The sequence below is a fragment of the Opisthorchis viverrini genome (assembly GCF_000715545.1).
Source record: "Opisthorchis viverrini unplaced genomic scaffold opera_v5_420, whole genome shotgun sequence".
Classification (NCBI taxonomy): Eukaryota; Metazoa; Platyhelminthes; class Trematoda; order Opisthorchiida; family Opisthorchiidae; genus Opisthorchis; species Opisthorchis viverrini.
In genome coordinates, this window is record NW_008752080.1 from 176605 (window position 1) to 203714 (window position 27110).

General features: G+C 43.5%; 1 protein-coding gene across 1 annotated transcript in view; it reads left to right on the forward strand.

Annotated features, from left to right (window-relative positions):
- The window catches only part of T265_10911 (hypothetical protein), a gene marked incomplete at both ends in the record, with an annotated part of 18733 nt that extends 1014 nt beyond the window's left edge, over positions 1–17719 (forward strand). The window contains 6 exons of the mRNA XM_009177425.1: positions 3016–3410; positions 4072–4335; positions 8000–8200; positions 12828–13172; positions 14633–14819; positions 16355–17719. Coding sequence (XP_009175689.1) covers positions 3016–3410; positions 4072–4335; positions 8000–8200; positions 12828–13172; positions 14633–14819; positions 16355–16500 — 1538 coding nt within the window. The remainder of the gene's footprint in view (positions 1–3015; positions 3411–4071; positions 4336–7999; positions 8201–12827; positions 13173–14632; positions 14820–16354) is intronic.
- Positions 17720–27110: the final 9391 nt, after the last annotated feature.

The window sequence follows — 27110 nt, forward strand, 5'->3', positions numbered from 1 at the left end:
ATGTCTGGAGGTGTAGGCATCTCGGAATGCCTGTTGCAAATTAGCACTAAGTCCCTTCCCCGTCCACCTTTACTCTTTACTTTACAATAAGGCTTTCAACTAAGTCATGGTTGTACGGCAGTGAAGCATCGGTGTTGAACACTGACATGCTGTCGATGATGATGATGATGATGCTCCATGCATCCTTCATGGTTTTGCTCATAGGTGATTTCCGGTGACCGGTTGCACGGATAAAGTGAAATATTCGGACATTCCCCGGTTTCCGAGCCACTTCCGTATCCGTAACCCTTCGTGTCCACCGGACTTCACGATTGGGGCGCATTTTCACTTGATATTTGATAATTCGTCGGGCGGAAGTATGTTCGGAGCAGTTGGGGACATTTCTCTGTGTAAAGAGGTGGCGATCTCGACAACTACACTCATTTTCAAATCAGTTTGGTTTTCACGGGAGACTCAAGTGAATCTCTCGTTTATGCTGTGGCGATCTCATTCCAGCATGAATTCACATCTAGTGGTGAAGCAGTTAGAAGAGACTGGAAGACGATTCTGGTAAACTCTGATATCCGGATCTTCCAGTTTTTCAGTCGCCAAATGATTTGTCCTCACCTTAGGCGGCCCTGGGAAACGAAGGGAGAAGTGACTCCGGACGAGCGCGTCGCGGGAATCCACAAATCTGTTCCAAAACGGGCGGTAGTCAGTTATTAGTCGCGTCGTCAGTAACTGATGGCTATGTGGTCGATTTGAGTTCTTAGCTGGCACGCCGTTGGAGGACATGTGGCCAGACGACGTAGGTTATTTCGGAAGTTAATACTGCATAAAAACAGGCTGCGGTCAACACACACTTGGAGCAACCCTTCACCATTGTCCGTACCGAGTCCACTCCATGTCGACAACCTAAGTGAGTCTCAGATGCACTGAGACAGCCCATTTGTGCATTCAGATCTCGGGCAACCGATAAGATATCTGAGCTTTTAGCTCTCCGCAACAGGGCATTCAGGGCGTCATAAAAATTGTGTTTGAGCTACAGTCCGCCGGGGCGTAAGTGGATACGACAAACAGACACCGATCAACTTTCCTCTGTGAAACTCCTTAACGGACGTTGCTAGACGAACCACACAGGTACCCAGTCAATAAAGTTGACTTAGCACCATACCAAACCCCGCACATCCTGCCACAGCGACCTCTGCATCACCAGAGATGCGCAGCCGGAAGCGAATCGAGAGTGATGGGGTGGTTTGATCAACCTTTGTGCTTGTATCTTGAATTCATGTTTCTGGTGCACAGAACACGTCATCCCATTCTTACTCCTTTGATAATGGAAGGTAGGCGTTCAGAACTGGATGCTTTCTCATCAAGAGTTCTATTTTGTTTTCTAACTTTATCTTCAAGTAGAGCACAAGATGACGGAAATTCGGAGACTGCGTCTACCTGTTGTGACCCTAGAAGGATGAAACCGATCGTGGGTTGTTGAGCGGTTTTCAGCAACCTTGAGTAGTTTGTTAAATCTACACAACAACTTTGTCTTCGGTTTGCATCCGATAGTTCATGTCCACCTGTGAAGCTGGTGGTGCGCTGGTTATTGTGTTGGGCACGTCAGGTCAACTAACCTTTAAACTGTATTTCCATGTAGCGACTTCAGTGATCAGTGGTTTTCTTGGCCCATTATTGTGGACAAGCTGTACGATTTCCGGTCACTACTGTTTTTTCCATTTCACGGGCTTTCCCTAACTGCCAATTCCTCCGGTCAGTCTTGGAATTGCGGTTCATCTGGTCAGTCACCTTTAGAAGGGAAACAGTTTGCTTTCTGACAAGCTAAGGTTGTGAACACCGCTTATGTCAAACTCAAGGGAACCAAGTTTCCAGTGTCCAATCACCGGTTAAACCGCTGCTGCTTGATAAAGTGTACCACTAACCCCTCTGGATGATTACTTATATCACTTATGCTTCCAAGTTGAGATGTTTATATGTGAGTTATTCATTGCCTGACGCCAGGCATGCATATACCGCGTCGACCACGCCCAAACTGGTTCCTACACACTCAAATATTTACTCACGTTTGAATGTTTGGGACCCTTTGGGATATAGTCACAATTCACTGGAAACAATGGTCCATTCTTGTTTACCTAGTTGTGCATAAGAGGATTATTCTAACTTTACATGAAGCCACTCAGCGATGTGTGCAAGTCGCTTCCATAGTGACAGTAGAAATCACTCGTACATTATGTTTAGTTTCGACCGCTTCTGTTTATACCAACTACATGATGTTATCTTACGATGCAATGCCTGTTTCGGTTATCCGGTTAGTCAAGGTGGTTACTGGGTTTCAAGTTCTTCCGTGCTTCAATTTTCTCCAGCAACATGTTGTGTCTCGATAGTGTGTGAATGCATCTCTATCACGGAACACTTACTGAAAAGGGTCCTTAATTTTAAGGGGCCATGTTTTTTTTAGGAGTACGTTTTCCACCTGTACGAAGGAACGTTCACGTATTAATCTGACCGTTGGATAGTGAATTACCGCTCCAATGAATCCAGTGCGCTAATATTTCATTCCTCAAGAAGAAACATACATTCGAAAGTCGACTTCTCTCGTCCAGTACCGTATACAAATCACCTAAGAAAGGTCTCATAGTTTTTCAATCGAAATCAGTGCTTGTGTGTGATCTGTCTTGGTGTCTGGGTCAGCAGGATTTGGTGGTCATCTTTTCAATTCGGAAGTAGTTCAACATGGTGTCGCAGCGTTACTACAGTGAGTTTGTTCACTTTGGTTGATAGCATTCCCCATTCTACGAAGTGCGTGTACGAGTGGATTGTTTATCTGCTTATGCTTGCGCCTACCTTCAAATGCTTTCGCACAGGAAACACGCTAGCTCCTATCATCGATAGTAGAGGTCATCCGTTAAAGTGTCACTTTTGAACGGCTTTCACAGAGGATGGAATAAAATATCTGGAATACAGTAGATGGACAACCGTAAAATGGTTAAAAAGGGCTAAGGCTTTTAGCTTTAAGCCATCTAGTGTGGAAGTTAATTAATCTTATTTGGGGAATGGGTCTGCAGTGGTTTCTATTTCAGGGTGTTATTCGAATAACAAAATTTACGGTCTCCTTATCTGCATGGTTCTTTGTACAGGTTGACAGTTTCCTTAGCAGTCTCCCATCCTCCGAAGTGCCCCGAGGTGATGCAGCAGACCGACTTCGACGACGGCGCCTGCGCAAACAAATCCCCCCTCAGGATCGAAGGCCAGCGGCTGCCGTGGAAGAAGCTTGGGTTCACCGCACCAGCTCTCAGCTTCCGGATGCCAGTCATAGTCTTGATAGCGAGCTGCGCGAAGCTAACCGGTTCAAAAACTCTAGAAATCGCCGGGATTTTGGCATTGGTATGGTTGAACACATGAGTCAAAGTGCTGGACAGGTCCGTAGTCCCAGCTTGTTTGCACTCATTCAGCTTGGCATATTTTTCCCCTTCGTTTGTAAGTATTCCCTTTCTGGCCTCCCATCCGCTGCATCCATCGGAAAATGGAGTGCAAAAGACTAGAAGCGCGTGAAGAATGCTTCTACTAGACAACAGACATTGTGTGGGTTAAGGGATAATGTGCACATTTGAAGATGAATAGAAACAGACCATGTTCATCATAAGTGAGTGCCCGAACCTTAACCATATTTCTATTAAATTTTTGTTTCCAGTTTCAGAATGCCTGGTTGGTCGGTGCGGAAATATTAGGCCAGATTCGCTTACCGGCGAATATCCGGTTTCAACTGTAAAAACCATTCCTATATTTAACAATTAGGTGAACAGCATACCTTCACAGGATTTTACTTGTAGTGGTAAATTTTGTCTTGGGTGGGCTCACCAGCACACATTGGCTCACCGGACGAGTTCGCTTTAGGGCTGCTGACAGAAGCCGTAATGAATGAAGGCCAAAAGTTGTCTGTGAGTTCCGTAACCTAACCCGCTCACGCCCTAGGGCTAAAAAAACGATATGTAGTTTGATTAGTGAAGATTGCCATGATAACGTGTGTTAACGATAGTATTCTTCCAGAAAGCGACAAGCAAGTTATTGTTATTTTCATAGGCTTGTGCCGACTGCTTGGGAACTATTGGATTCGGTGACTTCTGCATTCGCGTAAGGCCAGAACATCGACCTCTGGAAGCTATGACTAACTCTCCTTCAAACGAGGCTTCTGATGTCGCACCCGCTTGGCACGTAGGATGTTTCCGTTGTGCTACCTGCTCCGAGCACCTTGTCGATTACTGTTATGCCTGGTCAAACGGTCGACCGTACTGCCTGCGCCACTACGGTCAGCTCATCCGCCCTCGATGCGCAACGTGCGACCATGTGAGTACTGCCGTTTGTTTTAGTTTTTGCCTACTGTCGGGAAATTAGTAGTGTTAGTAGTAAAACGCTGTTATCTGGGCGGCCGAGATACACCGCCGATTTTGCAATTTAACTCTGGTAATTGAACTGTCACATCTGTCAAGCATCGCTGAAACTCAGCAGGATTCTGATGTTTAGATTAGAAGTCATTCTCGCGAAATACGAGCCACTCGCGCACCAAACGAAGTTGTCCCTCCAAAAGATAGTCGTCCGTCTAGATGGTTAGTAAAGTCACATGGTTCATGCGAAATTTAAATGCTTGTTGAATGAGACGGTCAATAATAGAAAACGGAGTCAATCGAGTCATCAAGGTTTTCAAAAAGTCTTAGTCTGCGTCTGCGATGACTTGCGTTTTAGAAATGAACTGACAGAGTAAGATATGAGTTTGGGTACCTGTCGGAGAGGCGTACTGGCTTCACACGACTTTCCAGTTGAAACGGAGGTGCGGTACAGTTCTCTCAGTTTTCTTCGCTTAGGTATCTTAAGTTAGCGAGCAAGTGATTTGTAGTGGAATGATATCTCCCACCTCCTATTGCGGGTGTAGTTGTTTTCGTAGAACCGGAACAAATTAGTCTAGCTAGGAGTGGTCTTCTGTCAGAAATATTTATTTGTGTCGGACGCCGTTTATTTCTGAAAAACCTTTTCCTAATATCACTGGTAGAGATTATGGATGGTGGGCGGAAATAACTCCTCAGCCGTGTAAACCATCATAGCACTGGCATCTGAGGTAGTGTTGAACAATTGGGAAATATCATTAGGTGCCTTCTCGACTTGGGTTCAATATTGTGTGATTTCCAGTATAGTGGTTTTTCTGTTATAACCTCGAAAAATGCAAGGTTTGATGAAAGGAAGAACAGACTACTGCGCGCGATCATGTGTTCGTATAAGAGATGGGCTCATCGGGGGAGTTCCGTTAGTTAGAGAGACCAGTCATTGCTACTGAAGGTAATTGAGGAACAAAATACCATAACATGAAAACGCAACGCTCCTCCTAGATTCCTTATGCATGCTCCTACCGTATGGGGTGGTAGTTTTGATTACCGACTCATATTTAGGGCTTAGGCGCTCTTCCTCTGTTATTCCCAAGTTTCTTGTGTCGTTACATCTTCCTGTACCCTCAATGGTACTTGATATACATCCGACTTAATCCTATGCTAAATTTAGAAAACCAGTATTGATTACTGTCTAAAAATAATGGTGTCACGAGATCTGTCTATGTCTCCTATGGGTAGAGACGTAGGTTTTGACTGGCTGGTATTTCAATGCAGTTTCACCATCGGTAGGATGTTTAACACGGTAGTTTTACCATGGTTTCACTGCCTGGTATACCTTTGTATAATATAGTTCCGTTGAATCGCTCGTGCTCCCTAAAGAGAAATACTCAATGTGGAAGACTTTGGGTCACTTTTTCCCCGTCGAATGTTCTTTGGAGTGAATATCTGCGTAAGGTGATGGTTTGAAATGGAGCTAATGCAGATAACACTTACTATGATCGGTTATGGTCACTCACTTCACCTGACTGATATCGTCATAGTAGACCGTAAAACCCCTATTGTTCTAACTGCCTTCGAAACGTGATAACAGCTTCAGAGTTCGCGATGGGTTTCATTCCGTAACGAACACCGAATCGAGAGGAACGATGTCTGTGACAGTTACAGGTTTGCTGACCCAGCATTGATTCACTGTGGAAGTGAGCTTTCTGAGTCTATAGAGCTCCACGCGCTTACACCGATAGAAACACATCATTTGGATTACCAAGTGAAGAAATAGGGCTTCATCTTTTTTCCTTTGTGTGGTCTACGACATCAAGCCGAGTACTCATATTCAACTATGGTCAGCAGATAAACGTCGGAGTACCGGTTAGCAGTCATGGAAGCAACGTGACAATAACAACAGCGAGGAGATTTCGAAAGTGTCCTGCCAATTTAGCTTGTGCTCTGAAAAAGTCAGCAGTAAGAATGCACTGGCCCAACCCGTCTGTAATTTTGCTATTGAAACAACAATCAAACACTCTCCGTATGGATGTTCGAATTTGTTTTAGTGAATTAGACTTACGTAGAACAATTCAGACGTGGTCCACAGAGTTTATGGGTGACCGAACGCTGAGGCAGGTGCCAGGCTTGAGCAACCTGACAGTATCCCAGCCCTCGTACTTCCTTCTGGTGGCAGTTAGGTACCGAAAGAGTGCTACAGTTGAAGGAGAGAATGTTTTTACGGTCGGTCATCTGAGTGATACGTACAGGTGTTGCAACACAAGGAACCCATAATTGTACTTTCGCGTTCACAGTCAATTCGGCTTTTGTTGCAATGCTAACCTGAGGTAGATATCCATGTATGGGATATTTTGCCCCGTGAACATTCATCTGCACGTCCGTCGGTCGAAGACCGAAATGTAAACGTGCAGCTGCTGTTCGCCCATACCTGTAGCATTCCCACTTGACAGCTCCACCGGCTTACTTGGTGCACTCAACTGCTGTCTGGTTAGGACATGTCTGTCTGCGGCATTCTGTTACCAATGTGCTGCTGCGCTTGCATGTGTATGCGTGCGCTGTTGCATACATACGCGACCGTTCGCACGCGCGTGGATGACGACGGCCTCTATCCCTTCACCAATCGACCTTCGTTTATGCGCACGACTGCCCTGGTCCCTGGCTATTTGCCTTTTAAATTGGTGGGTGTGTCGAACGTGTTTGGATTGTGGCAAACAAAACCGTCAATTTCTTATCGCAGCCACACGCGCACAGTCGGTCAACTTCGGATATACATAGACGCTGCTCCGCATTGTGCAGGGCTTCGTAACCGTTGCCACAAATCTTGCTGAATAGACCGCGCGTCTTCATAAACCCTTATTAAAAGGTAAGAACAGTTCTCTCCTGTCTTCTACTAGTTTACCAAGTGCTGAAAGTTTTCTGGTTTTCCACACATACGAATAGAGGGTATCATCCGAGGATTACGTAGGCCTGGTTCCCAAGACGAAGGGATTACTCATTTGTAAAATTACCGGCTGGGCATTTTGGTTGACCGAATTGGCTTGCCACTGGCAGAAGTTTTTAGCACCATTAGAGTTTGCAGTATGGAGAGTGATTCCACGAGTTACTGATGACATTCGTACTAATCTGGTATACTGCGTCATTTTCGTGATACTTTCTACCAATATCTGACCTAGTTATTGACGGGATGTTGTAATAATAATCGGGTAATAATCGGGAATCCTCAAATCACCACCCCGTTTTTCATGACAAACGATTATGAGAAAATAGGTTTTCACAGTTTGCCACCTGAGACTTTTGGAGCGCAATACTACCCTTTCTATCGGTTGAAGTTCTGTTTTCGTATTATATTCCGTCCACGTATGATCACTGACAGGCGCATCACAATGGCAAAATGTTAGTGCATTTATCAGGCTCTGTAGCCCAGTCCAGTTGCACGTTATTTGTCCTGGTCATATCGCTGTCTGTGATAAGCCTTGGCGGTACCAAAGGAGAGCACTTCTCTTAGCGACATATGAATTATCATTGTGGCATGACATACAGATTTTCTATTCTATTTGGTTGGCGCCGTTACTTGAAGTGGTCTTCTTTTTTGGCTTTGGATTGTGTGTTATATTTTCTGTTTCGTCACACAGCTCATTTTCTCTGAGGAATATACCCGTGCTATGGATCAAGAACACCATACCGGACATTTTGCTTGCCGCAGTTGCGATGCTTCATTGACGGGCCAGCGGTACATACTTCGTGATGATGAGCCGCATTGCTTGGGATGCTATGAAGCCAAGTTTGCAAACACATGCGAGCAATGCAAGGAGAAAATCGGCTGTGATTCTAAGGTAAGTTCTCTGCGTGGTGTGTGGCAGAATTGCTTGCATAATGTTTCCATTGGCTACGATGATGTTCGGCTGTCCCACATAGTCCTTTTCAGTTAATTAATCATTACATACTGATCCTGATAGCTGTGGGATAATTTACTGTTTAGATCGTTGCCTAATTACAACGAACTCCAACTTATGGAAGTCGAACGTGTACAGAATACTTCCACTTTAACGACATCTCCACCAACCAGCGGCCGCAAGCTGCCTCAAGGATAGTTACTCTTGCAACCCCAGTTGTACCGTTTTTCGTTCGCTATCCGAACTGACCGACGGGTCAGTTTTCTTCTCCCGAAAGTGCAAGACCGCAGCATATCCGCTCTATGGGAACCGGCAAAATCGGTAACTGATTGGGCTGTACAGCGGTATGTGTCCATGATTGCCATAGGTGATCGCAGTGAATGTGGGCAGGGCTGAGGCAAATCGGCATATCACTGGTTACCAAGCCAAGGTCTAGCTTTCTAATACAATCATTGAAATGTATTCTACTAAACATGACTGTTTTTCAACCAAAGAACGGTGTCGCGTACTGCTCATTCCGTAGTCTCTAGTCGACCTGCCTCATCACCTACGAAAGTTTTTTAAGGGTCCTTTGTGACACTGTAACACTAAGTGAAGCCATAGTAGTCCAGAGGTAACCGCCGTTTCCATTCATCCAAGACACTGAATAAATCGAATTCACATTTCTTCGTACAGTCTGATAAATATAGATATCAATCATCTACAACTGAGCTGGTTGTATAAAGAAATGCCGATCGTACCTGCATCAGTTTGCAGTCTGAAGTGTAGTAAAAGTGTGCTTTCTTGGCGTACTTGCACCGTAATGAGTGGATAGGATTGTAGACAGTTGGAGCCAGCTGTACAAGATTAGGCTGAAATTTGATACACAAATATTCCCTGTGTTTGATATATAATTCCAGGATGCGTTTTCGGAATGCGAGTCACATCTTAGTAATGATGGTTTAAGTTAGTGTGGCTCATGCATGTGTGATAGACAAGGTACCAGCAAATCAATCAAACTTGGACGGGAGATTTACTGTCCTGAGCTTACTAAGGTACTCTGTAATTTGTATAATGACTGGCCACGTGTGTTCTGCCTCTTATCTGAAGGACCAAGAGACTGACTAGTCCGGTGGATCGCGACCCTCATGGAGCTTTGATTCCGGAGCGTGACGGATACTTGGCTCGGCGAAATAGTTTTCATGAATTCTATCTATTCCCAGTATAACTACCGTTCAGATTATTTTTCTTCAATTTGAGCTGGATTCTCAACTTAGCAGACATGCAGTCACATGAACTCTGACGTGCACGTGAGGTTGAGGCAAATTTTCGGCCACGTCTTCGGCACATAGACGAATGTTAAATCGAACTTTATTTAGTTTGAATTATGTAGTGAATTTCATCCATGGCATCATTCCATTAGACGGCGACGTTTGACGTATTCAGGAGAATTCATCCAGTGTTTTCTCAGCTTCACTCGTGCATACGACATCTATCGGTTATCGAGGAGCGTATCCCAAAATATCAGCCAGAACCGTAGAACTGTGAAATCCGTGAATAAGATAGTGTCAAAAGCGAAACGTTGCCCAGCACCGATTGTTTACCAAACCCCTCTGAAAAAAAGATAGTGTCTCCTTTCAATAAAACTAGATTGGAAATCTGTTATCCATGTGGTGTCTTACGTAAGAAGACTGGACTTTTTTCGTCCACCTAGCTATTCCGAGTTGTCCAGGAAATGCTAAACTCCTGGATTCGACAGTCAACATTCACGCGAAATATACGACGAGGGTTTAACATTCGACGGCCGGCAAACGGTATCTCGCGCGTTGGGGTCAAGCAGGTTCCAAACAAGCAGTACTCATTAGTCCTTGTGAGGTGAGCAGTTTTTGCGGTAGTAGCATGCTGCCATGAAGTCTAGGCGTTCAGGATGAGTTGCTCAAAGTAGCTAACTGTATTGGTGTATCAAAGCTGAAGCAAACAGTAACCTAGTTTTATGGGAATAATCGGCTTGCTAAGTATTTCTATTCGGTTAAAACGTTTTCCTATATTTCGTTGCTTCTGAGTAGTGAAGCTTTATCAACAGATTTAGTGTGGGGTTTACTCCCGATTCGAATTAGTTATGTTAGTCCTTTTTCCCACAAAAGGAGGCTGGACGATGGTTCTCAGCAATATTACAACTTGATCTAAGCTCACTCCAATTTGGCCTTGCCTATTTATATTCCTTATTCGGATCAGGGACCCGATGGTACCACTTCTAATGCAGGCATCAAGTCCCTCATTCTCGATTCCAAACGGCGTTGCAATGTAGACCATAAATCTGAGCCGTGTCCTTCGAAAGTTAGTTTTTCCCGTCCTGATTACCATGTACTGTTTCCCATCATCTTCGTGTTTCGGCTGCGGCTGGCATGACAGTGTGATTCCATCGAGGCAGGTGAACATACGACTGTGTCCCCAACCACTTCCGTCAACACCTACACCAGTCTTTATACGCTACTGTCGTTTTGGGTCGCACGCTCGAAGTGTCGTGACCTGTTGTGGGCTCTTGTATTCAGTTCGCCATCGGGGTCACATGGCTCTTTTCGTTATCTTTCTGTTTCACCATTTACGTTTCACTGCTGTTGAGTTACTTATTTTGAGCACTTCAGACTTGTTTTGTTCGCGAGCCTAAGTTATTCAGCGTTCATGCCTGAATAGTTAGGATATCATGGCCTTAACGGAGTATAGTTTGTATTCCGAGCTTGTCTCTATCTACCGATGTTCCACCCACAGTTTACCGTACTTTTGTTTACAGAGGCGTTGTAGGTGTGATGCACTGGCCAGCCACGATTTGCGTTACAGCATCGGGGACTTGAGTTCTTAATCCACGATTAAAGTCATATGGCGGTTTTGTAACTACCACGTGTAGCTGCTCTTAGCGTCAGTCCGTGTCGGTTAGTTCGTGCGTGGTTGGTTTGCAGGAGCTGGTATTTTTTCGCGTCCTCACCGATATGTGAGAAATTCTCACCAAGCCAACATCCTCTACATGCAGTCTGCGAACTGGAAAAGGATAATCGCGCTTAGAAGTAACTTGCTATTGTGGGTGCGTAGGCTAGCTTGGGGTAGAGGCCGGAGCAAGGTTGTGTTTTAGGTACACTAAGTTGTCGTTGCAACCAATTTGCAGTTTAGGGCACACTTTTGTTCTGGCTCCAGGTTTACGACTTTTGCGTTGTTCTCCTAAGCACTGTGGGATCAGTGGCTAGCCACGTATATCGCCCTCCATATTGCTGCAGACGTATTTAATTTCGCCAAAATCGCGCTTCTATGATAACTGATACTCGGCTGTTACTGAGGGCTATTTTGTCAGCTATTTGTCAGCTTGGCCGATCAGTACAATAGCACCATCTACTGGATGCATAATTTTTTGAAAAATGTCATGTCAGCTCTGAGTTTTTCCTCATTTAACAAAGCTTGTTGATTAGTCTCAGCAACAAGGATTGAAGCCCAGGCCACCACAGGTCGGTCGATTTCAGTGAATTTCGTAAACTTAAGTTTTTCCACCAGTGATCTAACTAAAGTGTGTAGGTTGAACTTGGGTTATTTATTCGCCCCATTTTACTCCGTCTTGCGTTTGGCACCCGGTTCAGAGTGAGTCATGGTACCTTCTTCAACCTGTGTCAAGTCTAGAAAATAGCTCATCAGTTGTTCCACTGTCTTACCCAGAGACCCAGACCAAGTGAGTTGTTAGCCATCCACCTCTGTACTAGGCGCTGCATTTTTATCTCTTCTAAATCATGAGCCTTTTTCTTGGTGCCGCCTCCTTGACTCAGGGGTTAATGGCTTTGGGAAACTCAAAACACAGTCCGAGTGGTTTCAGTTGCTTCACTCTTGATGAAGGTTGTCCGAGTTGGTCGAAATTTTGAGCAGTGATAACCCACTGATTATTTATCGTCGGCAACTCAACGCTGGAATTAGTAGACAACATTCGTGCTGACCCTTGTATTCACACTCAGATACTTCGAAAAACTGACCGACTAATTCTGTGCAACCGTTATCGATAGGTTCGATTCAGTGGACCACCCCTAACTTAATCACGTAGATCGAAAGCGATATATCTAACGTTCGTCAGTTGATCAATTGAGGCATTTACATCTTGTTGCAGGCTATACTAATGGGGTGAGTATCGATGACGTATATGGAATAAAGAAAAAACATGCTTTAATCTGGATATGGCTTGATGCATAATGCAACTATTTAAGGTTTGTAGCTGTAGCCCCTCCTGGTCAGTCAACACAACGGCCATCAGTTTGATTTTTGAATTGCCAATGTTCAGAGGGCAGGAGTATTTGAGAGTGGGTTGTCCTATTCATATCTTCTGTCTACTTTGTGTATAAATGAAGGCAAATAAAGTTTTTCTTCAAAGACCGTCGACTCTGCATGTGGTGCGTTAACCGACTCATCATACTTTAGCGTTCTGCTTTTTCGTTGTCTCTTTGTCACGACCGATGCTTGAGCTGGCGTATTCTAGTAATTTTGTTGTGCACATTTGTGTTCTTTGCATGTTGTCCTCCTAGAGTACTGTTTCTATTCTGTCTCTGTCCCACTTTTATAGGATTTGTCCTTCAAAGAACGGCACTGGCACGAGAAATGCTTCAAATGTTCGGCGTGTGCCACTTCCTTAGCCGATCGCCCGTTTGCTACAAAAGAAGAACAACTATATTGTTCTGACTGCTACGATGAGCGCTTTGCTGCCCGCTGTGATGGCTGCCAAGGCGTGTTCAAAGCTGGGATGCGGAAATACGAATATCGAGGCCAGCAATGGCACGAGGAATGTTTCCTATGCGTAGAATGTAAACAACCAATCGGTGCCAAGAGTTTCATCCCCCGAGAGAATCAAGTGGTCTGTGTTCCTTGCTATGAGGCAAAGTATGCTCAAAGATGTACAAAGTGCTCAGAAGTAAGCGACCCGTTGCTTCACATTTTCCCGAGTTTCCCATATCTCGTTTTCGAGCATCACGCTCTCTGGTTTTCCCTTTCCAAGATCACATCATCCCGTTCTGCCTGTCAACTTAGATCATTAACTCATTAATTGTAATGTGGTCTTTGGCAGCGTTATGTGTACCAGCTCCATTTTCATTATCGTGGAAGGGGTGATGCAACCGAGGTGTCAATAAGTGGATTCATCAAATCAAATCTTATAGTTTTGGCGTCTTTTCGGCTTGTTTCCTTCCTCCATTCTGACACGAAGTCCCACACTAAAATCAAAAATCCATGGTTCGGATATCGAATTGAAGGTCTTATCAGTCAGGATCTGGTAGAGTCACATTTTGGTGCATTCGTATCGTGCACTGTCCCGACCACATAGGAGGAGTAGTTTGTCGTGCATGTTATACGTGATCCACGGTTGCATGACAGGGAAAAAACCGTTTCTAGCACGTATTGTTATCAAGAAGGATAGTGTATGCAACGCGTCCGATAACCACGTACTCAACGTTGAGACAGTTCGGTTTTTCTCACCTCAACCTGGATCGGGATTGATACCAATATATAGTACTCCCAGACAGTGGATATTTGAGGTGAGAAGCGGAACTCGCTTACTCCATAGAGGAGCCCACATCTGGCCTATTGCGTTCAGCAGTGAACCGGAAAGTTTACTACTGAGGTGCAGAAAATATCTTACAAAAGGAATGATCACGGTTCACCTTATTTTATCACAATACTGCTTAACTTCAGCAGGCTGATAATGTGTTTGCTAGGGGATGCAAGAGGAACCGGAGCCAACAGTCTGCAACTTCATTTGATTGTCATTGTTCTCACCTTCACTCAATGTGCATGGTTATCGGGGCTCATTATTGTTAGTCCCTTACTCATTAAACAGCATCGCAAAAGCTCATAGTGTTCTTGCCCCCAACCTCCCTATTGTTTGCGACTTCATCGTTGAATGCAACATTGAGAGAAACGATGTTGGGTGTGGGCAGTAACAGGTTGCCATAGGATTGCAGCTGGAGTGATTATTTAAGTAGAGCGAAAAAATGCTTTCTAAAGATCCTCCGAACTAACAGTATTTCAAGTAGCCCTTTCGCTTAACGATTTGAAACTCTGAAGGTGAGTGGGGGTTACAATTTTGATGCGCCAGTGTCAGGTGCACGATAGTTTGGATAGCATGGTGTGCGTTAGCGCATCTCTGCTTCGGTCTTACTAATTAACTAATGGGTCAGGTCGTTCGGTTGTTGCCGAATTTTATCGGCATTGTGTCCGGAATTCCACGTATACCTCCAGTTACTTCACTGTTTTACTCACTGTACCGCGATTTTTTCTCTCGTAAAGCGATAGCTGCTTTTCGGGATTATTGTTGTACCTCTTCGTTCTTCATTGACATTGGCTTACTTACCCCTCCCATATATTTGTTTCTCATAGGTTATCCGTCGCGGTGGTGTGACCTACAAGGGCAACCCGTGGCACAAGGAGTGCTTCACCTGTACAAACTGTACAAAACAATTGGCAGGTCTCAAGTTCACCTCGAAGGATGAACAACCATACTGCGCAGACTGTTACGGAGAGCTGTTTGCAAAGAAGTGCACTAAGTGCACAAAGCCTATCACTGGTGTGTGCCGTTTGTTCTATTACACGTGAACCAGTTAATCTCAGTTAACTGTTTAGCTAGGCTACACAATTGTTTTCCGGTGTTTATGTGGTCTCAATGTTTCTAGCTCATTTGCGTGCTCGTTAAAGCTAGGGAGGTCCGTTCGTTCTAGAACTAGTGTTGGGTATATTTTGGCACATATTTCCTCTCTGTTTGATCGGGGACGGTATGAAGTACTTGACAGAACCAGACGCTAGGCGCGGGTGTTTCTGTGGAATGTGTGAAGATCACTTGTTCTCAATCGTACAGTTCACCACTGAGCATATTCGCACGGGATTCTCAACAGCCAGATGGTTGGATTCATTGTCGGAACCAACTGTTGTCAGTAGGCGTGTTGGTTAGCTCGTCACCAGGATACTTGGTTCGCACATCCATTGAGTTCATTGTCTTGTGTGTTCGTTATCTCTCCAACGCTTTGATGGGTGATGCATTTTACATTACATTAATTGATTCAGTAGCCTATTCATGTATGATTTCATGCAACTCATGTGGCCCATGATCGAACAGTACGACTTACAACAATCGGTAATAAATCCTGTAGCTGTGTCGCTTCACTAATATGGCCGAAAACTGCAAAAATACTCCGTAATCTCGACGGATGGTAACAGTTCGGTAGTAGTGGATTCGGGTCACTCAGTCAAATACCCTCGGTCGATTTTCGTGAAGGTGATACTACATCCTGTTGGGTCCTGAATCCGCATGATTTGACTTCGAGGGTTTTCAAAGTCGTGGAGCGTCACTGACGCAGTTTTGCTACGTTTGAGAATTACAACGTTCTTTTTGCTCAGCAAGCGCTGTGCGGTTTTTACTCTAATCGTTGGCAACTTTCGAGAGCATTCCGCAGTCTGTTGTTTGGATCGCATCCTGTTTTCGCACTTAGTAACCACCGTAGTTCTACGGCCAAGAGGTTCAATACCACATGAAAGCAGAGAGTTACGACGATTCGGTTTCCAAGGCAAGGTTATTTTAAGTTTGAGGATTAGGCTTACCTATTGTAGCCTGTGGTGAGCCGTCCATGGTTTCCATCGCTTGGTACTGAAACATACTTTGATACCTTGACTATCGCACCAACCGGTACATGAGACGGCCTTAATGCATTACATTCAGTTGCGGAATATCATAAACTAGGGTTTTAGTTGTCATACAAGTGGGTCTCTCGTTAGGACCAAATAAGTCTGTAAATGAGTATATTTTGCAGATATCTAGTGGATTTTAAGTTCAAGTAGAACATAAGGTTGACTGGGTCTACCTGAGTGCCCGAAGAAGGGTAAAACCCGTTGTGGATTGTCGAAGAGTTTTCATTGACCTTATAAGTAGTATGGAAACGGAGAAAAGCGCCACCGTTGCTTCGTTTTTGTAACGAGATCTGTGTTCGAATATGTCGAGCGAACGTCACTTGCTTTCATCCAGCATGCGGATAGTTTTCTGGCCTTTTCCATCCAGTTACGCGCCATTTTTGTTCTTACCTGATTCTTCTACTGAAACCTCATTTTTAGGCTTCGGTGGATGCAAGTTCATTTCTTTTGAGGACCGTCACTGGCATTCTGAGTGCTTCTTATGCGGCAAGTGCAACTGCAACCTGGTTGGTCGGGGATTCCTTACCAGTGACGATATGATTATGTGTTCTGACTGTGGTCGCTAACATCAGCACGACGGCTGGACAGACGCACGGTTTATAGTCGTGCTCATGGTTATAGTGGGATCGGTCCGATTGACGATTCTTCGACATATGCCAATCCCTCCGCTTATTCGTTTCTGATGTAGTATTTGCCTTATCCATTCCCGTTTCTTCCTATCGCATTCTGCGCTGTGAACCCCGTTTCGCCAGTTCGCGTGGAGTACAGCTTTGTGGTTTATTTTCTCTGACCACATCCTAAGCGCGTGTTTATTCTCCATCTCCAGCATCCACTCGATCACGTCAAGACCGTTTCTGGTCATTCTCAGCTCCAACCTTTTGCATTGTTGTGTCCATGACACCTAGTCTACCCGCTTTCATTGGTCTTCATTGATCTGTGTTCTGGAACCGTCCGTTTATTTCGTTCGTCTTCCATTTGCTTCTGGAGTTTCCTCTCTGGCAGATTCGCTTCCACGCTTGGACTTCCTCGCTACCTATTTTTGACCATCATCCACGTTTATTCGATTTCCGGCAGCTCACTGCATCACAGCCTTTTTTTCTTGCCCGGTCGACCAACACCTTGCTCTCAGTTCAGCCCTCAGACACGGTCCGGTTCGTACAACCTTGCCTGGCGTCCTAGTCCTACCTGTTTGAATTTGAGCACTATTTCGTCTTGAATTCTCGAGCCACTCGGCATTTACAATTGTACATGCATGCCTCCTTTTTTCTAACTGCCATCTAGCGGATAGCGTGTGCTTGTGATCAACACCCTCTTATTCACCGTCCACTTTTGGATTTATGTATCCCATCCAAAGTGCAATTTGGCTCGAGTGCTTAGTCAGTTTACTGACTCATGGCCTGTCCGTAGACTGTCGTTGGTCATCATCCTCCATCAGAGGTCACGCTAAGTGCTTCCCTTGCTTTTTATTGGAGAAAATGGTTTTTGACTTTGCTCGATTTCGCTTTCTGTCCGACACAGACACGCGCAGAACTATATTGTAAACTTTCAGCTGCGGGTAACACTTAGGCATGTGTGTCTATTTGGTTTCCGTTTTCCTCTTCGCGCCTGGTACTATTTACACAAGGATATGTGTGGATGAATGTTGGCACCAATGTCGTCGCATTCACAGTCTGTCGCCATATGTGAACCGACAATCAGAGGGTCTCGATAGGATGATCGATTACTTTTCGTATGCCGTCCTCATTTAAATGCAGAAAATAATAAATTTAATTTTTCAATACTACCCTTCGTGTGTTGCCACGTCTCAGGGGGAAATGGGTGGGTTTGCGTTTCGTCCACAATGAGGATAGACGAGGGATGTGGACGTTCCCATTATCTCTGATGGATTAGCTTTTTGTGTCGCTGTCTGCTCGGCATCACTACATAGTGTTTAATATTGAGAGAATCGTTCCGCACTCGCTGGTTGGCGTTCAATGTGCAGCCGTTTACCTTTTATTGTCGGTTATTTGATGAATTTTGATTGATTTTCCCTCAATAACCAGGAGTTATCCGATGTAGTACGTGGGTGCTCATACAGTTGTAGTCGTGGGTTGACGGCAAATTGCAGCCCTTTCGTAGCTTTCAATCTTGGGACGCGGATGGTTAGTCTGGTAGTCTATCTCTGGTGCGTGTCTTGGCTCCAATAGGGTTCCTACCAAACCCAGTTGCCCGATGGTCGGTGTGATGTTGATCACTCCATGTAGTGTAGCCCCCCTTGAGACGTCCGGTCATTAAAACATCCAGGAAGGTTAGACATTCGCGAGTGCACTAGTCTAACGCCAGAAAAACCAAGCATGACATCTCCGACATCGAACACCCTGTTGACTGTATGCTGACGATGTTTTCATAGCCTGTTATTCCAATTTGGCCTAACCGTAGAAACCATCACAGGAACTGCCTTCCGCGGGCGGAAACTTAGGTGCTTCACAGTTTAGGGTATACTTCAGTTGTAAATTCCACTTGATGTCAAGATGCAGCGTACGGTTCATTACGTATTTTTTTACGAGAGTCACGGAAACTCTACGGGTGACGCTACACAATACCTACCTCTAATAGTGGCTAGATATTCGTTGTGTAATGGAACTTCCCAGATCATGCAGGCGACAAACGCGATAGTGTTTCCTTTAATCGGCATGAATTAGCCTTTCTGGATGACTCGATTTGTCGTTCCAGAATCTTCCAAAAGGTGCTGTAAGCCCATTGCCATCACCCTCTCGCATCGCCAAAAAACCCGAAGTGAAAACGTAAAATTTGCCTTGGAAAGCCAAAGTAATAACTACTCTCTAAACCATTCTAGTGAACTGATATATTGGAAACCGCATCTGGACACTTTTATAAAATGTTCACTCACTTGTATTACTTATGTTGGCAGCACTAGTTGATGTCTAATCTAAAATAGTTCGTAAAACTATCTGGTTACTAGGTGTCTCGTACTCCTTCCTACAAGGCTGAATTTTTCACGAGCGATTCAAAGATTATAAAAATCACTCCACTTAGCTCGAGAAAGAAGCAGTATTCAAGTGCACGTTACATATATCGAGCCTCAAAATAAAGTAAATGCGACGATGCTGAATCCCCTATATTATCGGATGTTTACGTGGCTTTATACTATTTGTTTCATTTGTGTTATAGTGAATCTGACAGCCGGTTGTCATCATGAGCAGCAGTCGAACTTTGTCGGTTACTAACGTCTACAACATATTGGTGAAGTAAGAAGTACATTGGACTGGTCAACTGAGTTTCTCATCAATGAAACGTGTGACTTATCAGCAGCATTGACGACAGGAAGTTATTCCCGTGACTATTTATTTCTCCCAGCTGCCTTAGCACAAAATCCACCGCCAACAGGCCTTTTGCTATCGTACGCACATATTTGCAGAGCAGATAGTTGCAAGTGTCCATCAATTCAACACTAAATTTTTTTGGTTCAAATGCAGAAACAAATATCCATTCACGACCCAGAGTGCCACTCTCGCGATAGTATGACACTCTTAGACTGTCCCCCCGACAATATTGTTGAGTGCATTTCACCCCTTTGAGAATTGAGCAGTTTTGGAGTGAAAAATATTGCTTGTCCGGGAATGTACGATATTCGTGGTATAACACAGCATTAATGATGTTACGTCTAGAACAATGATTGCTCTGAAAGTATCTAATACTACACACTATTTTTGAGTTTTGTGTGAGAATTTTCTGCTCCAAACTTTTGTTATTCTCCAAAAAATGTTGCATTAACCAAGGTTTCGCATATTTCGGAACGTATCCAGTGGACTCAGCCACCATATCTCCATCAGCTTTCTTCACTGCTCAAGTGTCAGATTATGTGTCTGCTGAGATAAACACTTATTTGCGATTTAATTTGGTGCTCATCGGTGATTGCTCTAACACCTACCTGAATCTCCTGTCTATGGTGTGTTTTGAGTCAAGTTGCTGTACAAAGTCTACACCATGTTTCATTTGGGACTGCATTCAGTTTGTCATAATGTTTCATTGCTACTCATGTGGTTGATGAATGAGATAAATTTATAAATTCCGTCTAAATTATTCAGAACATTAGAGTTGTTTGGAGTTTCTAGAACCCTATAGCATGACTTTTAAAAGACTGTCTATCAAGCCGATGACCACACCCTATGTATTCTTTCCCTGAATGTTCATTAAACTGGAGCAACACAATAAATGAGGTTCAATAGCTATGGGCGTCACCAAAGCGTACCCAACACTGAGATGGATGATTGCATAATTGTTTAAAAACACTCCTAAAAGTGACTTAAATGAATAGTATTGAAAGCAAAATAAGCAAGTTGGGGATATCATCACTCCGCGCCAGTTACTGTGCAGTGTGTGTGGGTGCCTTCTTCAGTTACATGGGTTTTAGTGAGAAATCATGGTTGCAAGGGTACAGACTTGAACAGCTGTCATTCGGTCAGCTTTTTTGACACCTAAAGTCGTCTGCATAGATTATCTGGTACATTCACGTTATTAATAGGTCGATAAGAAATTGCCCTTTTCACAACAGTGATCCGTACGCTGCAAACAAACCAACTGTACTGGGTAGCTAATACGGTTGTGTACGGCCTGAACAAACGGTGAGAGCGGTGTATTATTGTTTTGGAAGCAGTGTTAATATTGCATGTCCAAAATTAATTCCCCACAGTCGGAGAGACTGAAGTGATTCAGAATTGGTCATGTTTCGTGGAGTTTGATGAACTATTCTCTATGGTTGGGGAATATTCTCCTGAAAAGTCTAACCGGGACGACTGCAAAGAATGACTGATGTTCATTGGGGTGTTTCCGTGTCTGAACTTTGGGCGTACGTTTTCAAACTGGTGGAAGGTAGGAACAACGAGTTTGCTTTGGGGACTGAAGAAAGAACAGGGAATAGGCCAGGGATAAAAGATTCGATTTTCTTTTGAAAAAAAAAAACGTGGGTGGTGTGAATTCATCATCCCCAGCAATATCCCCACAATTAGGATGAGGAAACCTGACGTGAAGCTCTATGCCGTATGAACATAATGTTATGAGACTCTGTGTAAACCGGCGGAAGCCGAATTGAAGCGCACTCTGAATAATTCCACCTCGCACGGTATGGACTGCTTTGTTTGCCAAATCTGCCGTAGGAAGATCGGGTGAAAACTAACAGTGAAAGGAAGAAGGCATTCATTGAGGAGTTATTTATTCGGAAATGCCAACTTACCGGTTACAGACCATTGAACATGGAAGCAAAACTCTAATTTGCATCTTAGTTACAAAAACTGGACACCCGTTTTCTACCGAACGAGTCTTCGTGAACTTTCCTGGAGATACATTGACTCCACTCATTCGTCGGTCAAATACAAGCAAATGTTACAAAGTGGCTCCACGAATTCCGCAACAGATCTCCCTTTTTCAATAGACGCAAAGCGAAATTCTACGAGCAACATATACCACTAGCGCGCCTCCCCATCAGTAGTATCACCGTTACACCAGCACAATGTAGTATTCAGAAGACGTTTTGGCTATTCTGGCTTCAGTGCGAGAGCGGCAAGAAGGATAGGATTTCCAGCCGCAACGCTTGTAAATTTCAGACCACCAAAAGAAATAACAGAAACAATATTCTCCATCACTGGTTTACTAATTCGGCCCATAAAAACCGATCCAAACTATGCGCTTCTGCAAACAGCGGGCCATCATATGAAGCATACTATGTAAAGGGAATCAACTGTCATACGGACTGGTCAGCCGGTCCAGAAAAAAACTACGGACCCGAAAGGACGAGTCGAACTGCACACGTCGGACAGGCCACACGCAGTAATCACCCGTACCCTGAGTAGTCAGTGGCTACGTCATCGAAATGACCGATCAGGCCAAGTAATCAAACGATCATTTACGATAGACGGTCATCTGCTTCTGCCTTTCTTTGGGCTCAGCAAGTAGGCTCAGACCCCGACTTTCCGTTAACCTGCTAGCTACTGATAACTTCACTGTGCTCAGTGAAAGAGCTTTCCTAACCAAAACAACTATTTATCAAACCTGCTTTAGGAGCATTCCCTTGACTGTGTAACATTTAATAGGATCAGGGACTTGTTACTCTGTTATGTGGCCTGAGTTAGAGGAACTTTCTGTGGAAGTAGTGCGAAACAGCATGGGCTGTGGTCGTTCTGGCGTTACGAGACGCGACGATGAATGGGATCATTAGTGGAACCACTCCACACCTCGCCAGTTTTTCTGTTCCAGGTGCTTCCTGTTAGATAATTAACGCGCTGAGAAGTATAGGCATACATCTATCGTGGCTGAACCATACGATGTCCATAAGCTATCTACCGTTCAACAAATACATAGCAGAACAGGTTAAGTATGGTGTATTTATTTCAAAACAAAACCTACGTTTCGGGGCTTCAGGGAAATATATGTCTCTTAGGAGAAGCAAGTTAGGGAACACAAATTTCTACATTGATTCAGAGGTGCTCATAGTGACTCGAACGACCGAACTAACTGGTTTTGAACAAAGTGGTCACAGAGTCTGATGACTCCAAGATATTGAGATATAAAATTTCGGGATCGTTGCTACTGGAAATTGGACCATGGATCAATGAAAACAAACGGAAGTGATGTACTAGATTAATACAGTATCCAGGATTTGGTTTGAAGTGCATTTAGTAGCATTTAGTAGAGCATTAACAGCTGGATTTCTCAAGACAAATTACCTCCTGAATTAGTTCTTCTGATAGTGCAACAATTGTTGGCATTTCAGTTCTGAGCTACTAGCGCGTTTGTGCTCATGCCGCGTGATTCAGGATTTGTTCTTGACCCCGATTCCTTTTATAGTTAATTTGGCGATTTAGGTATTGTATCTGACAAATATGGTTTGCGCCATCATATACAAAAAGCTGCACAATTTAAGTACAAGCTAATTAAGCGGAATTTTGCGGAAGTTAGAAATGACATGAACGAAGACGTTATGAAGTTAAAAGTGTAACATCAGGAGCAGGAACACAGCAATCTCCCTAGAAGTGGGAATCTTAAGAATAGTATCTACCTTGGAGTGGTACCACAAAGAGAATCTCAAGTTACATCTTTATGCACGATGTTTGTGGAAGGCTACGTTAGGTTCTCTGGTAAAGGTCCCACAATTTCATTGCAATTAGAAAGGAAGACCGAGTTCAACTACGTGACAGAATGTACGTAAATCTCAATTCTCACGGCGATTACAGTGATATGGAAAGAACCTGATTTATGGGAAACTAGAGAAACTGCTCTATGGAGTACTATCCTGCTCGTGTTTCGGTCCCTACTCATCGCGGTCAACGCCAGTGGTCGGTATCCAGACGGTGGTACCAAATGCAACACCAGAGGGGGTCTTGCAACTGCAATCATGGGGAACATACATAGATCAGGTTGTTCAGTTAAATAGTTTGAGGAAATTCAGTCAATTTCAGTAAGTTAGCTTCCTGTAAGACCGGCCTCTGCTAAAATCCGGGAAGTGCTTCCTGCAATGTCATCTTTATAATGAATCACTAGCAGTGCGCATCTCGCGAAATTCCAGGAATTCCCGAAGAAGGAAATTTTAACGAGATGAATGAAACTCACATTTGAGAAGCCATCTTTCGAATAGCCACTCAGCACCTGTAACCACTCGATGTGGTTTCCTCTCTGAGTGTGTGTTGATCACTTTTTTGATCAGCTGTTCGTGGCCGAACAATTCTGTTCGCACCACTAACCGGGAGATCGCTGTTTCGAGGTTCCCTTTACTTTCGTCAGTAGTGCGCTGCTGACAATTCCATTAGGAATGAAACAGCTGTACGGTGATTCCTTGCTCCTTAACATAACATAGACGAACTTCACTTACAGGATGAAATATAAATCGTACAGTAAATTACTGGTTTGATCACTGGGCTGAAATACTAAGTTTTATTGCCAACCACAGCGATATCAACAGTAACTTGCCATAAAGTGAGGCGGTCCAATGCTCGGACGATAATAAAACATTTCCAAACCAACTACTTAGCTCAGTGAACACATAAAATTAGTGGTTTGACTTCGCAAGCACTGCAGATATCACAACACACTGTGATGAAGAATATCCGGGGGAAATTTTTTTCTCCTAATGCTGCATTTGCGTCATTTGTTACTTGAAACGTGTCCGCGAAGAAGTTGCCGGTTTACCTGAATGTCGCATGGGGGAGCGGACGAACTCGAATCCGGATAAACCTGTGTATTTCTAAATGCCTGTATACAGTCGAAATCTCGTAGTCTTCGCATACAGTCGAGCACGTTTTGGCTGTAAAACATAACCTTAAAATTTGGAATTAGCCATACCAGTGACAAAAAGAATCTATAATGTAGCAACTGAATTATCTACAGTAATTACGCAAGCTTTTGTGGGATTCTCTCACTAACGGACAACATGCGATATTGGTTTTGCTTGCGAAATTTGTGAATGAGTGTGAGTTTTGATAAGGTTGCCTTGAGGGATGAGATGAACTCTGTAAAACCAATAAAGAAAATAAAGTGGAGCTATGTGGCTATGAGTAGTCAAAAATATGCTTTAATCAGGAAATGTAAAATTTTCAATACCAAGGAAAATGAGTCGCACCTTATCGTTCTTGGGAATGAAATTTAGTCGGGAAACACCAAGCGAATCACAAAATACTTTTTAGAATTTGGAATTTACACAAACCAACTCTACACAGACAGATGGTCAGTCCTTAGGAATGCCAACTTGTGGATAGCCGTTTTGTAAACATACATGATGTTTTTGACCATATTGGCTACGCGGCAAGCTGAAATTGGCAAAAAACGGGAAAATAAAAAGATCTTGGATACCGAAATAAGGTGAGTGCAAACTGAAGTTTTTTGGTAAAATGCCTCCGGTGCACCCCATACCGACTCGGTCCAGGTGTGTTCTATAAGTGGAAATATAAGCAGCAGATTGAGAAAAATGTGCGCGGTTCGTTGTGCAGAGATTGTCTATTTGCCTGTAAGAAGCAGTGGTGAAATACCTGTTTGAGGGAGAGTACGGCTCAATTTTTAACTGGAAATTTTCAGATGTTGTTGTGCATTTTTACGCCCTTCCAAGAACTCCTTGTTAAGGAGTGTTTAAAGTCTCACTGAGTACTTGATACAGTCCGAAGAGGATGTTTCCCGTTGATATTGACTGCGCTAAGCGATGATAGTCCTAAAAGACTGGTTGGCTCACAATATTCGCCCAAATCTACTGATTCATTAACTGAGAATTTTTGAGTTTTATGATGCACCAGAAACAGGTTCTAAATTTAAGAAGATCGATTATAAAACTTGATGGTTCAGCAATGTGCGGTCATTTATGCCCAACCAGACGGCACTATTCTTTTCAAAATATGCAGCCGAGTGTGTGTGATGGAAACTTCATGTTCACATTATCACGCCAAATATACTTTAATTTTTAGTCCTGACTAAATTTTCGCTTCTAAGCCATTTTGAGGAATAGCAGTCTAGCCTGTTTGTATTTAGCGAGAAAGAATCCAATGAAATACCAGCCTTGTTAGATGCAATGATGGCACGAAGTCCGGATCACATGTTAGAACGCAGTGGTCCTCATCCGCACTTTGGTTGCCTCTGCACTACAGCTCTGAAATGGGCTTAATGATGACATTGGAGTTTGGAATATATTTAAATCAGATCAACTATCAGGGCAGGAGAAGTTGTTGAAAAATTATTATCTAACCAGAGTTTGTCCTGGAATGCATCTCACCACACTTAACAAACCAATTGTGATCGCATCAACACAGTCAAAAAGGGAGGAATCAGAGTTTGCCCATCTTTCGTAGGGAATCTTGTCTCCCACTGCTTCAAGCGAAGATTTTCTCATGCTCCAAACCACACGTACCAATACATTTATTTTCGTTTTCTGCCTGCTACCAGAAGTAATACTCAAGCCTATTTCCTGCAAGTTAACCTGACCATCAAAATCCTGAAATTTACATTATTAGACTACATCGGCATCTTTCTTGTAGTTTTTCTGAATATCTGCTGGAACAACTAATAAGAGCACTGCACGAGACGAACCAAACCTTGCACAGTGTGACATGAATTGGCTTGATGAGTGACTGTTGAAATGAGTCATCAGGTCAAATTTTTATTGTTCCATTACACTTTCCAAAAAACTCCCGCTGATTGCTCAGCAGTAATAATCAAAGCACAGTAAACGAAATTTTGTGCACTGCTAATTCAGGTGATAAGACTTCCTTGGAAGTAAACTTACGCGGTCATCACCTTCATGTTTATCAGTGTCACCCGGGGTTGTGTTACCTAACCACATTTCTAGCTTGCAACTATGTATACGTCTTGCCTTTGCAAATGACGAAGGTTAAATGATTGCTAACTTGCAATCTATACCCTTCCTTCGTTACTAGAAATCACACTAAGTGTACCTAGTAGTTTAACATAAATATTTCATTAATTACTTGGTGACAGGCGGGTATTATATAAAAAATATGTAGTGGAGTCTCCGACTCAGCGCAAAACAATAAACCCATTTCTTTGTTTAACTGCTGCTTTTCTCTGTACATGGTAATAAAGAAACGAATAACTGTAAAAACACCGATATTTTCAAAAGTTGTACATCGGATTCTTTCCCGGAATTATAAGTGAAGGCAAACTGACTAATGTTCCACTCTTTGTGTAAAGTGTTAATAAATTCACCACAGCAAAATGAGTGCAAAGCGTCTTTCAAGCTCTTTTTGGGTTTCTATTGGTTCATCTTAGAATTCCTGCTGGGATTTTGTGGTAGTACTAAGTGGAGTTAGCAGTAAGGAGTTCCAGGATATTTCGTGATATTACAAACCCCTCATGGTTTTCGGTCAGCTTAATCTGGGATAGATTAGTGAATTAAGAATGTGGGAGGAAAGAATCTAGCACTCTTTACACAGTCCACAGAATTCCTCGGCAATCTAATTACTGTCAATCAGCTAACGCGTTGATTCTTGCTCAAAATGCATCTGAAAACAACCGTTCGTTAGCAGATCAATGTAAACATTCGGCCTGACGGTGGACAAGAGAAGCAGAGGTTGAAAGAGTCATAATTAATTTTTTTACGCTGTATCAGATGAAGTCGTGCTTCAGCATTGAATAAGAACGTCCGAAATTTTAAGTTAAACAGCGATAAGCGAATGCTTAACTA